Source organism: Haliaeetus leucocephalus, unplaced genomic scaffold, assembly GCF_000737465.1.
Source record: "Haliaeetus leucocephalus isolate CR32 unplaced genomic scaffold, Haliaeetus_leucocephalus-4.0 Scaffold351, whole genome shotgun sequence".
Lineage (NCBI taxonomy): Eukaryota > Metazoa > Chordata > Aves > Accipitriformes > Accipitridae > Haliaeetus > Haliaeetus leucocephalus.
In genome coordinates, this window is record NW_010972787.1 from 5,204,227 (window position 1) to 5,216,918 (window position 12,692).

A 12,692-nucleotide genomic window follows, 5' to 3' on the forward strand; every position below is an offset into this window, starting at 1 on the left:
AAGGTACAAGATACATCTGTGCACAGAAATAGGCACTACTTGAGCACACACAAAGCAACATTTTAGCCTTGGAAACCTAATACTGGACAGGTAAATCCAAAGAAATGCTGTAATGGCAGAATAAGGTACGTTTTTTATCTGCTGCACAAGGTACACGCACCTTAAATCTGTTGTTTAGGCAAACCTTCCCTCACACAAAGAGGAAATTACAGGGAAATAGGCGGAATTAAAGGATTCTTCAGTTCTTCAGGGGGAACACCTGAACTGGCACAGACATCAGCCTGAGCAAGGCATGCCAGCTGCCAAGGGAGTCCACTCTGCTCCCTTCCCGGAGCAGGATCAAAAAACGTAATTATTCAGGTATTTCTGCCTTTCCACGATAGTTAATTGTCACCATATTATTCAGAGGGAGTCATTCCACTCCTCTTAGCAAAGCATCAGAAATTGTGTTCTCCAGATTACTTCTTCAATGAGCATTTAAAGGAGAAGGAAGGGGAGGGGGTTAAAGAGAATCATCACAGAACAATTATGAAGGCAATTTGGAAGCAAGTCTGGAAACAACCTTGTAACAGAGCCAATAGCTGATTCAAATTGTTACATTTCTCCTTTGATCACCTGCTCAAACACACTTCTGATTAGCATTTAATTGAGTCTACAGTTTAGCACATTATTAAACACCTGCTTGCGGATATTAATTTCTATTTCTGACGACACTCTCTCCTATGCTCTAGTGCAGATCTGTGCTTGTTAACTGAAGGAAATATTTGACAATGGACAAACACCACCAGAACTCCCAAAGAAGAACCAACCGTTTTATCAGTGCCACACTGTAATTTCAATCCAGAGTACGCATAGATGTATAAGCCCTTGAAAGCAACTAAAAGATTGAAAATTTTCATATACGCCTTTCACAGGGTTTCTCTACTTAAAAGATATTGTGATTTCTTTTCTCTTACATCTTGCACCTATAAGCAAAAATAAATTAATACTCAGAATTCTGCAACTTGTCCTTCGAAGGTAACATAACAGATAGAGGAAATGCAGCCGTCACCTGTCCTTGAAATGGAGAATTTCAGGGTATACCTATTCCAGCAAAAGGAGAGATTGCTAGTGCCACCTCTTGGTGAGAAAGACACAGAAAGGCACCATTAGCGTAATCCCAAAGCAAGGCATAACTGGAAAAAACTATGTGTGCTTCTAGGAAGTGCTGACCACTCTCTCACTGATCACAAAGCACTTACAAGCACCCTTAATTTGAAATAAGATGTTTGTCCTATTTAATTGAATGAGGTGTCTTGTATCCCTGCAGTTAAGCATGTGCCTAAATGTTTGGCTGGACTGGCACTAAAACCCAATTCTATGAAAGCATTAAAGAAGTTAAATCCTATGTAAAGTGATTATCTTCAACTGAAACTGAGAAAGTGTTGGTTCCTAAACTTTTGTTAGGTTTTTAAATATCTTCATTGTGCCGTGATCCAAATACCTTCCATGGTTGAACCCTCCAATAGTAGCTTAACTCTAATGCCATTGTGGAGGTTGAGTGTTAATCACTAAGATTGTGGCAGATTTCATGATGCAGGAAGAGCTTTGGATAAATGAGTCAACACACAAACTTGTGATCATAAGAAACAGAGTTCAAAAGAAAGCTTAAATACAAAAGAGGATTAGTTAAGTGCCACATCAGCATCAAGTAAGCTTGTACGGTGGACACATTTGGTTTGCTGAACTGAATCTATGAGTCAACATATCATAAGAGAGTTTTGACCTTCAAAATGGAAAAAGTCTTTAAGATTATTTCCGCTGAATTTCAAAAGAAGCCACACAGGGGAATCACTGTGAGTGGAGGAAAGCAAGGGGGAAAGCATGGAAACCTCCTCCATGAGAAAGCATGTGAACTTTGCAAGACATTGTCTGCAAGGCTTCCCTCATAAAAATTAAAAACCAATTATCATCCCTGGACATTGCATGCATAATAGTGGTGAACTATAAATAAATCTAAGTAGCAATACAAAGTAACAAACAACTCTGCCCTCCATTTTCAAATAATGATGCAGAAAATATTGCGCTGTGCCTACATGTTGACTAAAAAATACATTGATTAAAAGTGTACAAAATCTACTAACTAAGCAATGGTCATGGCATGCTTTATTCTTGTAAAAAAGTAAATATTTAAATGTAATATAAGGGAAGACATGCTAAATAGAAGTAAGGAAGCTGTCCTACCTTGTTTTAAAATGGTTTTTTCTACAGGGATACCACATCCATGTAATTTTAGGCTGAGGAATACCATACACGGTGCATGTCAGCACTTGCTTGCTGCTCAGTAAATACAGATTGGGATCAGGGAATGATGATACGGCATTTTCGTATATCTGGGGTTTCACTGTAAAGGGTAAAAATTGGAAAGCGATTAAAACCAGCTCATTTCCAATGTATCATGATCATGAAAATACTACATTCCTGCAGGGTGAGTAATAAGAAAAATCTCCAGGAAAACAAAGAAAAACAGCAGGCCTAAGTCAAATCAGATGAGCGGTTAGTAAAACATTTAAGTCATCAGGAACAAGTATGTGACCGTGGAAGACAGAAACCCTTCTAATGAAAAACAGTGTCCGACTTCTGATTCCAAGATGGGCCTGTCACCCTGCATATGGGGCTTGGATTTGGGTCCATGAAAGTCAGTAAGAAAACCCACAATGACCCGAACTGGGCAAGATCAACGAAAATCTAGCTCAATGAAGATTTAGCATTTACATGTTCAGGAGAAGCGTGGGAACATGCTGTAAACCTACCATTTACTGTAAGAGTGACTGTAAGATTCTTAGACAAGTTCCACTGTCGTATGCTCAATATTATAGTGTAGTTTCCAGCATCTTCCTCAGCAACATCCTTGATGATTAACGAATAGTCTTTAACCATGTACCGGGCACACTTTTCAGCAGCAGGTAGCCCATCTTTTAACCTGTTTAAAAGAATTCCAGAAATCAAAATTTTGAAAAATGATGTTGCTTAAACTGCCTGCATTATTTCATTTCACAACATTTCTCAATCTTTGGCCAATAACTGAATTTACAGTCCGAGATTCTGTTTACCAGAGGCTTATCCTTCCCTTACAAATAAGATTGCTGATACTTATAAAGCACTTTGGAGAATACCATTCTATATATCAAAATGTATAAGGATCTGACAGGGCTCTATAGTATTGGAGAGTTGCTGAAAATTGCAACTCTGTCTCTAAAGATCCCAGTTTTCCATGCTTGTGCCGCCATTTAGTCTAGAAGGCAACCGTTTTGGCCAAGTCATTCACAGAAATAAAGGTTGCATCATCCAGCATTGACCATTTCTTTATGACCTCAGAATACATCCAGGGACAAAGTATTACAGTAGCCTCAGCACAGCTGTGATTTTAGGAAGAGGAAGAGTAAGTAGATTAGATAAGCGCTTAAGAATCAGATATCCTGCTATCATGTGAATGTTTTTAAAGATAACAGAAAATCAACATAGAAAGTACTAACTGTTGCTCACACACAGATTCCTGAAGCACAACATTTTTCTTCAAAGTCTAAAATACAGCGTAAAGCACATTTTGGTAGGTTGCTGTATGAAGGTTGACATGATTCTAGTAGAAGAGTGCAAAAGAGTTTCACTATGATGATGGACTTGATTAAAATGATTCACAGGGTTTTAGCAAGTATTTACAGAAAACTATTACTGTTATTAGAAGGGCACTAAAAATTGGGTCTAAGGACTATGGATTTGGGCATTTCACCGTACCTGTATTTTTAAAGAACCACAGAATAGTTGAGGCTGAAAGAGCCTCTGGAGATTTGAACTCCCTGTTCAAAGCAAGGTCAGAAGCTTGCCCAAGACCATTTTCAGTCTGGTTTTGAATATCTCCAAGGATGGAGACTCCACAGCCTCTCTGGACTACTTGTTCCAGCATTTGACCAACCTGACAGTGATAACTAACTAACTAACTAGGTAAATAAATAAATAAAAATTCTCGTTTAAAACAAGATCTTTTTGTATTTTAGAAGTTTTGGATCTGTATGTGTAGTCAGCAAGGCCAACCATTAAAGAAACAGAAAACACTGTATAAATGGCTAGCATCAGCTCCACTTTCACCCCTTAATTTTCCATGTGGAGCTATAAATGTAAGGGTTTTGAAAAACAAAACGTTTGGAGCAAAAGTAATTTCTGGCTGTGAGTAACATGAACTCTCACTGTTCTTGTATATATGGTTTGTTTTCTTAATCAGCCTTGTCATAGACCCTTTGTTAAAGTGCAATGAATTGAGCGAGAGCTCCTGGTGTTTAAAATTATTTAAACAAAAAACCCCTTCAGATCATGAATAGATAACATTGTTTTATATAAAAGTGTTTTGGGTTAATATGAAAAACTGCTCAAAAGATTTCTTAGCACAGCATATGTGAGCCAAAGTGAACGCTCCAGTCACTAAAGTAGATCTACAACCTGCAGATCACCATATAATAAAACCAACTTCCATTGTTTTTTTAATAGCTCATGTCTGTATGACTCAACTCAGTCAGCTATTTTAATTAAAACCTTCTTTTCTTTCTCCTACTGTCTGAAAAGCAAATTCAGGTCTCATATCTAGGTCTGAGTGAACTTGGACGCAACATTTCAGTGGAGGCTGGTAGAGACATTTAGCTGTAGAGTGTCCATTGGTTTCAATAGAAGACATATCTAACGTATTTGAGGATCTGAGCTTTAAACTTTCCAGATCTTCTTTTTTGCACCTGCAAAATGGAGATAATGTTCTCATAAATTGTTAAAACCCAGGACAACCCTGAAACTTCCAGTAAAACTCCATAGCTGTACTGTCTCCTGTTTGTTGCCGTTCAAGGGGTCTTATCTGAATATTTTACCAAGATATTATTTTTCACCTAAGAAGACATCCAGTATGCATATGTGGAAGTAACTGTTGTCCTACCATATAACCTCTGGAGAGGGAAATGCTTTCACTTTCATTGACAAACGATAGGATTTTCTCCCAGCTACAGCCTCCAGCGCAGTTTTTCTTCGACGTTTCAAATTAATGAACATTTTATCTTAAAAAAAAAAAAAAAAGGTGTACTGTATTACTGATTTTCAGCCTGCAAAAAGATTTGTTCTACTAAAGATAACAGGAATCCAAATCCAAATACAAATTATCTTCAATAATTTTGGTGTTCTTACATGGCAACAGCAAAAAAAAAGACTAACATCCTAGAGATGCATAAAATATAGAGAGAAAAATACCACAAATATACAAGAAACCGAGATACAGTTCCCAGGCCATGAATCTGCCTGGAGAAGATACACTCTAGCCAAATTCACATTGTTCTTCAGTCAGAAAAAAAGGCACAAGAGATAAGGTGGTTTGTGGTACATGGGAAGCTGAACTAGATGATCAGATGACCCTTCCACTCCTAAAGGCCAAGAATCAACAAACGTTCCAAAAGAAAATATTCTGCCAGAGAGGATTTAAGGGACCTTCAGAGAAACAGCAAAGGAAAAGGCAGAAACTTTCTGCATCACTGGTAAACAGCTGTTTCATGAAACAAACAAATCTTTATCACTTCATTGGAACAATCTCAACCTGCTGGAATTTGCTCTTTTCCAGTTGTCCTGCCCCATATTTCAAACTCTTTGGCAAGTTGATGGGTTTTACCAGAGGCAATAAAACACAATACTCATACAATACATTGGAAAATCTTTCTTTTTTTTTTCCCCCTCAAACTGCACTTGAGCAAAATAAAACATTCAAAACATGAAAAATTGTTTGAGTGTCCTTTTGATAGTAACTATGGTGCAATATTTACTCACATCATGGGCTGCATAAGGATGTTGGGTATCTGTTAAACAAGTGCAATATTTAATCACACTTGCCACGTACATTGAAAATAACATGCAGAGGGCAAACCAGTAGTTTAATTACACAAATCAAGTTATAAAGATACAACCTGATTCTGCAAACCCTTATTCACACGGGGTGTTTCTAATGTGGGTATCTCATAGATGGGGCTGCTTATGTGAATAAGAGTTTAACAGCTGGCTTCAACAGTTCCAGCTTCTCTGACTTTAATTTTAATCTAAAACTTAGTTTCTGACAGCTTCAGCTTATCTGTTTATGAATATAATAAGTCGATATCATGATTCATCCTGTGCTCCCAGTGACTTAGTACAAGGCCTAAATAGAGAAAATGGACTTAAATACTCTCCAAGAATACCAATATGGGGTGCTTAGTGCACACATCCAGATGAGAAAGAAAAGGTAGACCACTGAAAGCACAGAACAAATCAATATTCTGACCATGAGTCATCTGTTGTAGAGGACACCCACCAACCACTTGGTTTTTAATACCAATGATGCTCCAAAGATTCTGGGTAGCCCTAATTGTAATAGGATGGCACAGAGAAGGTAGCTTTTCATAGACACCCAATGCACAAAAGTCCTAATTCACATAAACTTGAAATAACACCAGAAATTTCCAGAATTCACAGAAGGCCCAGGCAGACCATAGGGAACTCATTTAAGGCTCCCACTGTAAAAGCATGCTAATGAGTTGCAGTATCTTGTGCTTGTTTAATTTTTTTGAATGGTCTAGCAGCTATCTGTAGAGCTAGTATACCTATTTATTCTTCATTTTTTATAGAAAATAATGAATAAGTACCACAGAAGAGGAAGCAGGATTCTTCTATTTAAGTTCAGCTTTTTATTTTTTTGCACACTATAACTTAACTGATTGCTTCTGCCAGAACTAACTGAGGACAGGGTCATCACAGTGTTTTGCAGACAAGAGTGATCAAACTGAATATTAACATGTCTACCGCCAACAGCACAAAACAGTCATGGAGCAAAAGGTACATATTCTCTCTGGTCTCTCTCCTTTTTCTGGCCATGACAAACGTGCTGTAAATTCACTTCCATTTTGTGTCAAGATGTAAAGCTATCGTATGACTGAAGTTGGTACATGAGCATTCGGTATTGTACAAATCTGTAACACTTCTTACCATAAACAATGACTGTCGTGTTAACAGCTTTGATTGATGGCCCGCTCTTCACATGGCAGGTATACTGGCCTTTATCAATATCACGCACTTTGTCAACAACGAGGATACTGTAAAAAATATTGGCTTCTGTATTCTTCTGGTCAATACGCTGCATTACAGAACCTCTCTTCCTTGCCTATAAAAGTAAAAATGAACAAGAAAGAGCTTAATGAAACCAATTTTCATGATTATTAAGATTTTTATTTTAAGGTACTGCCACCATACCTAAAAAAATTAATAATCCAGATCCCTCTGTGCGGCACAGACATGCAAAAGATGCCTAACATTTCCAGAGGCTCAACAATAAAAATTTTAAGTAACATTATACGGCAATTCATTATTATCTTCACCAAAGTTGTAATAGCATCCAAACTAGTTCTTTCCAGACAAAGATCATCCCTTCTATATGGCCTGCCGTACCAACATGCCCAGATCCCCGTTGCGCCTTGTCCAGCATTGCTTGTAAAAATCCCCAAAGCCACAATATGAAAAGCAGCACATGATTTGGTGCCTGGATTCAGTGTCCATAGACAGCAGATATATAGAAGAAGGCGGCATTAACACAAGAGGGGGAGAATTCTGGAAACGCTATAGATGGAAAAGAGACTAGATTTGGCAAGGGAATAACAGGGTGGAACTGAAGATAATGTGAGTCTGAGGAGTTATTTCCTGCAACTCCCCCTCAGCCTTTGGCCTCAAAGTTTATTTAACCCAGGACATTGTTGGTGTCTTATAAACACTGAGCACCCTTCAGTTGCCATCCAAATGAAAATAAAGCAGAATTTCACAAGTGTGGTGCCCGGCTAGGGCTTGGTAGGGCAGGAATGAGCAATATAATATATTTGAAGCATTTCTTGTTGCTAAGTTGTTTATTTCTGAGGTGAAAAAATGCCAGGGCAAACGGCTACAGTATGCAAGAAACAATTTCATTAATCTTCCCTATATAATGTAATCATAATTTCAGCTTGTGATTAGGCACAATGAGTGACATAATAAATGAGCTTGACTTGAATCACCAGCATAAATCAAATTGACATGAAAGGAATGGGAGTTGTAAACCTTAAAATAATGTCAAATTTCTTATCAGCTTTACACGGACTCCCTGGCAGTTATTCTGTGAGCGACAAATATTTATGAGGATGCCCCCGATGTGAGGGGAGGTGAAGCACATTCAAGATCGTTCCTGTAGTTGTCAAAACAAGAGGATTGTTCATGTGACACTTAACAAATGAGATTTTTGCTAGCTAAATAAAAATACCTTTTCTAAACATGCTCGAGTCAGGTGCCTGACTGTCTGCCAGTCTTTTAAATGGATGTGTTGAGAAAGACAGCCTCGCTGAAAACTTTCTTGTCACAAGAGTGAGCCCCTGCCTGGGACTGGGTGATAAATTTCTACCATTTCTGCAGGTCGAAAGGAAGCTCCCAGGGATGAAACAATTCTAGCGTTCGCTTGCAATTATGCAATATAACCAGAGTACATTGTGTAAACATGTTTACTTCTTCAATTAAGTACCAGAAAGAAAAAAAGAAGCCTTTAAAGACATGTCAGCAAGGGTCAAAACGATGGAATGCAAACCGCAGCAAGCATTTCGAGGCGAAACTCCTCCCGGGTTGCTAGATGCAGAGTGATCTATGGGAAACCCCCGGTTTCTTCATTTCAACCACAGCACTCACCTCTCCAGGATAAGTCCACGTCATCTGCACTCTGGTGTTCCAGGCTGCGGTGACGGTGCAGTTAATTGCCAGGCTGTCTCCTTTCAGCAACTTGACAAGACGCGGGGTGCTTAACTGGACATCAAAAATTGTGTTGGCTGCACGTGACGAAGAGAAAGAAAAGTGAATAATGTCACCAGGGCAGAGTGCTTAATGAAAAGATGGGGAGTGGAGAACACTACTTACTTTCTCGGTGCGTTAGGTACTTTGTGCTATACTTGTGTCCACCGACGGTTGTCTCGCAGCTCAGGAGCCCTATGAATTTGTAGGTCGCCTTAGGTATTCTGAAGCCTTTCATGCTGTCCCAGATTATTGTCTTGCCATCAGGAATTAGGGTTTCGCGTGGAATCTGGAAGTGTCAAACACGCATCATAAAAACAACTCATCCTCATGCCACTCTCTAATCAAAGCAGCCTAATAAAAAGGAATGGGAGAAAACACCCTAAAAAAATGCCAATCAAATTAGAAAGGACGACATTTAATTATGCAGATTTTTCAAGTCACATTTTCATCACAAAATAGAGGAAAAATCTGGGTGAAGAATGTGAATGTTTTATTTGTTTCCAAGATTTCATTATTTATAACAGGATGTAATTTATGACACAATAGATTGACACTATCATTAGCCTCAGCACTTGGGCTGCTATTCTGTTGGCTCCTGGTTGGCAGCTAAAGTGCTCATCTTGGCGAACCTTTGCAATTAAGTATACTGGTTTTACCAATGAGACACAAATACACGTTTTTCAATGGAGGTGACAAATGGACTTAATTTGCCATCATTTTGTGGCTTTAACAAATTCCTGCCAGGATTCAATCTGATGTTTCTCACGTTTATGTTGTCTAAAGGACTGGACCGTTTTTAAAAAAAAAAGTTAAGGACATGAATGCTTGTTCCAAAGCTGACAGGTCACAGAGTACATGTCTCTAAGTCATTACATATGACATGAAGTGAAAATTTTAAAGCCACGAATCTTCCTTGGGCATTTTTATTGAGAACTACTGACCATACTAAATGACAAAAGTGATACCGAGTAGAGATTTTGAAAGGATGCCTTGAAACACTAAATACATCACATTTCCACAGAAAAAGTATTCAATGCATTTTAAAAATTTAGCATCTGTAAGTCCCTCAGAAGCTGAGGGCCCAACAAGTAATTAGTATAAAGCCATCTGGTGTTTTTAAACTTGAGACCTGAAATCTAATACAGACTAAAATATTGCCATGTGTGATCAAGTGTTCACTTTGTCAGAAGTACAAATTATATTTTACATTAGGAGCCTTTGAGTTTTAAGCCCCAGTTTAATAAGGTGTCAAGAAAACCCTGAAAAGGCAAAGCATGACATAGGCATTGAAGTTCAGACAAGACCTCTTTTTTTCACATCACGGTTTTGTTGTTATGCCATAGCAATGGAATAAATGCCACCGCTTGGCCAACACAGAGATCAGCCATGAGTACAAAGCCTGGATGTGACTTTACTTTTATAAAGCCTGCTTTTATGGTAAAAATAACATATTTTAAAAGATGGCACATAGCAGAGTTTGAGTGAATTAATGCCCTAAGCAAAGACCTCTGGGACAACTAAGCACCTTGCAGCCCATCACCTCTCACTATGGCCTTTCCATCTTTTTCTTCCCCTTTATTTGAGCAGAGGGTTTGTACGCTGGCCAGCCCTCTCCTTCCTATGACCAAAGCCAACATGGGTGGCTGCCAGAGGCTAGGGGAAATGTGGCTGCCCAGCACCTTCCTGCATGGTCCAGCTGCTCTCCAAAACCCGGCATCCTCAACGCTGCACACTCAGCGCACGCCTAAAGCTACCCTTGAGATCACCTCCACTCATCTCATGCCATTTCCTCCAACAGAAACGCATGGTGAATCAAATGAACAATAATTACAGAGCAGAAAATGCTGTGGTAGAATTCCTTATCTTTACCACAACTGATAAGACGCTATAATAAGCATGCAAATCACAGGGGAAGTGTGTGTTACACACACAAGTAAAGCCCATTACATTACAGCCTGCTGGCTACCATTCAACAATATCTTGGACTCTAAGACCTCTGTTGCCATTCCTGTTTAAATAAAACAAATATTCAAGCTTTGGTTTAACTAGTTCATAGTTATGCTTTCAAGGGCTTCAACTGGATTTATCCTCTTGCTGTGTTGATAGAAACCAAACTGTTTCTGCGCATATTCCTCTACAGGTTTTCATATATACCATGAAGAAAGAGTCAAGTCAGAGCCTCCCTAGACTGACATTTCCCAGGGAATGCATTCCCTTCACATTAATTAGTTAATTGATGGATAACTGAATTTGTATTAGCCTTACTCCAGGAATGGGAGAGTAACCAAAAGACACAGGAAGTGTCTGTGTCTTGGAAATAAAGTGCTCATAAATACGATCCTGTTTTGCAACACCTAATGTTGTCAGTTGTCTGTATAGCCAACAGGGTCACCTTCTCCAGAGGCAAGTCTTTGCCTGCACAGTTTACTCATCTGACACCCCTCAAAAACAGCTAGAGCTACATCTTTGAGTGTAAATTTTTGCAGCTTCGAGACCAAGAAGTCGCATGCAGTCACATATGAAAGCATAACTTGACACTTTTAAGTTACTGTAAGGAAAACTTTAGAAAACTGAAGTCTATGACTAGCAAAAGACCACTGTGACACAGCCGGTCTGTGGCTAAGTCTTTTGGGAGGGGGCGGGGAAACAAAATACTGCAACAAGTCCCTTTCAGAGGGTAGAAATACCAGGATTTTGTCTCAGAAGAGAACAAGGGCGGTGGCTGGGTGCTCACCCTCACAGCTCTTCACAGGTCTACATCTTCTCCGTACTTGCTTCAGTTTCTTACCCAGCTCTCCTCCATGCCATTCTCCTCTGCCAACCCCACCGGTTCAGATGACCTGCTTCCCATTCTCAGGGAAGCACAGTTGTTTTGCTCTGCCCTAAACCAGCTTCCAGGCCACCACCTAGAGACACGGCATCATCGCCATGATGATCACTGCATGGATGGTACAGGACAGAGAATCCCAGAATCGCACAATAATTTAGGTTGGAAGGGATCTCTAGATGTCCATCCCTCATGCAGAGCAGGGCCAGTGTAGTTCAGGGCCTTGTAAAAAAACTTGGCCAACTGGTCATCACTGAGAGAAGTAGAAAACCTATGAAGAAACACAGTGCTGGAACAGTGAGATTTCCACTGAAGAAGCAGAGGATGAATCCAGCCAAAATGATAGGTTACAGATGGGTACCAGCAAATAGAAGCATTCAAAGATTCAGTTTGTTGCGACGGCTGCAGTAAACATGGAATTAATTGTCTACGTACTTATCTGCATGAACCACATTGCTGTGGCTCCCAGTGCAGTGTTGGACTTTTACCTTCTTTGTACTTTGTTTCAAACTAGACTTCAGTTTCTTTTGGTATAGGCTGTGCCTCCTTCTTTGCTCAGCACCAACCACTGAACCTTTTTGGTACCTGGTGGCATTAACACAGTACTACCACAAGGTTTTGGGCATATACGTATGGTCAAGGGTATATAGTCAAGGTGTGGTTCCCCACGTCTCCAAAGGCAGATTGTATTGGAAAGACCCAGCTGAAAGTATAGTAAAAATGTACGTTAGACTTTTGAATGCTTGTCTTTTCTTTCATGTTTCCCCTTCCATCAATTTGGGAAGGACGAAGTGACATTATTAAGAATTCAGACTGTCCACATGTACGACTCTCAACATCCTTGGGGTTTTTTTTCCTCTTTTTATTCCTTATGCTGAAGCTTGTTTACCTCTATTCTCATGAATGTCATTGTTGACTTTATGACAGAGAATCCAAAAGGAGAATAAACAGAGGGATCAAACCATTGTACCAAAAGGTGGTGCTTTCTCTATTCAGCAAGATAAGAGTAAATGAAGAGGCAAGAGAAGTGCAC

At 39.4% G+C, this 12,692-nt stretch overlaps 1 protein-coding gene across 2 annotated transcripts in view; it reads right to left on the bottom strand.

Annotated features, from left to right (window-relative positions):
• The window catches only part of FLT1 (fms-related tyrosine kinase 1), a 114,122-nt gene that overhangs the window by 72,907 nt on the left and 28,523 nt on the right, over window positions 1-12,692 (bottom strand). For both annotated transcript variants that reach the window (XM_010572692.1, XM_010572693.1), the window contains 6 exons: window positions 8,956-9,118; window positions 8,731-8,867; window positions 7,018-7,192; window positions 4,955-5,072; window positions 2,793-2,962; window positions 2,224-2,383 (listed from right to left, as the gene is read on the bottom strand). In XM_010572692.1, coding sequence (XP_010570994.1) covers window positions 2,224-2,383; window positions 2,793-2,962; window positions 4,955-5,072; window positions 7,018-7,192; window positions 8,731-8,867; window positions 8,956-9,118 — 923 coding nt within the window. The remainder of the gene's footprint in view (window positions 1-2,223; window positions 2,384-2,792; window positions 2,963-4,954; window positions 5,073-7,017; window positions 7,193-8,730; window positions 8,868-8,955; window positions 9,119-12,692) is intronic.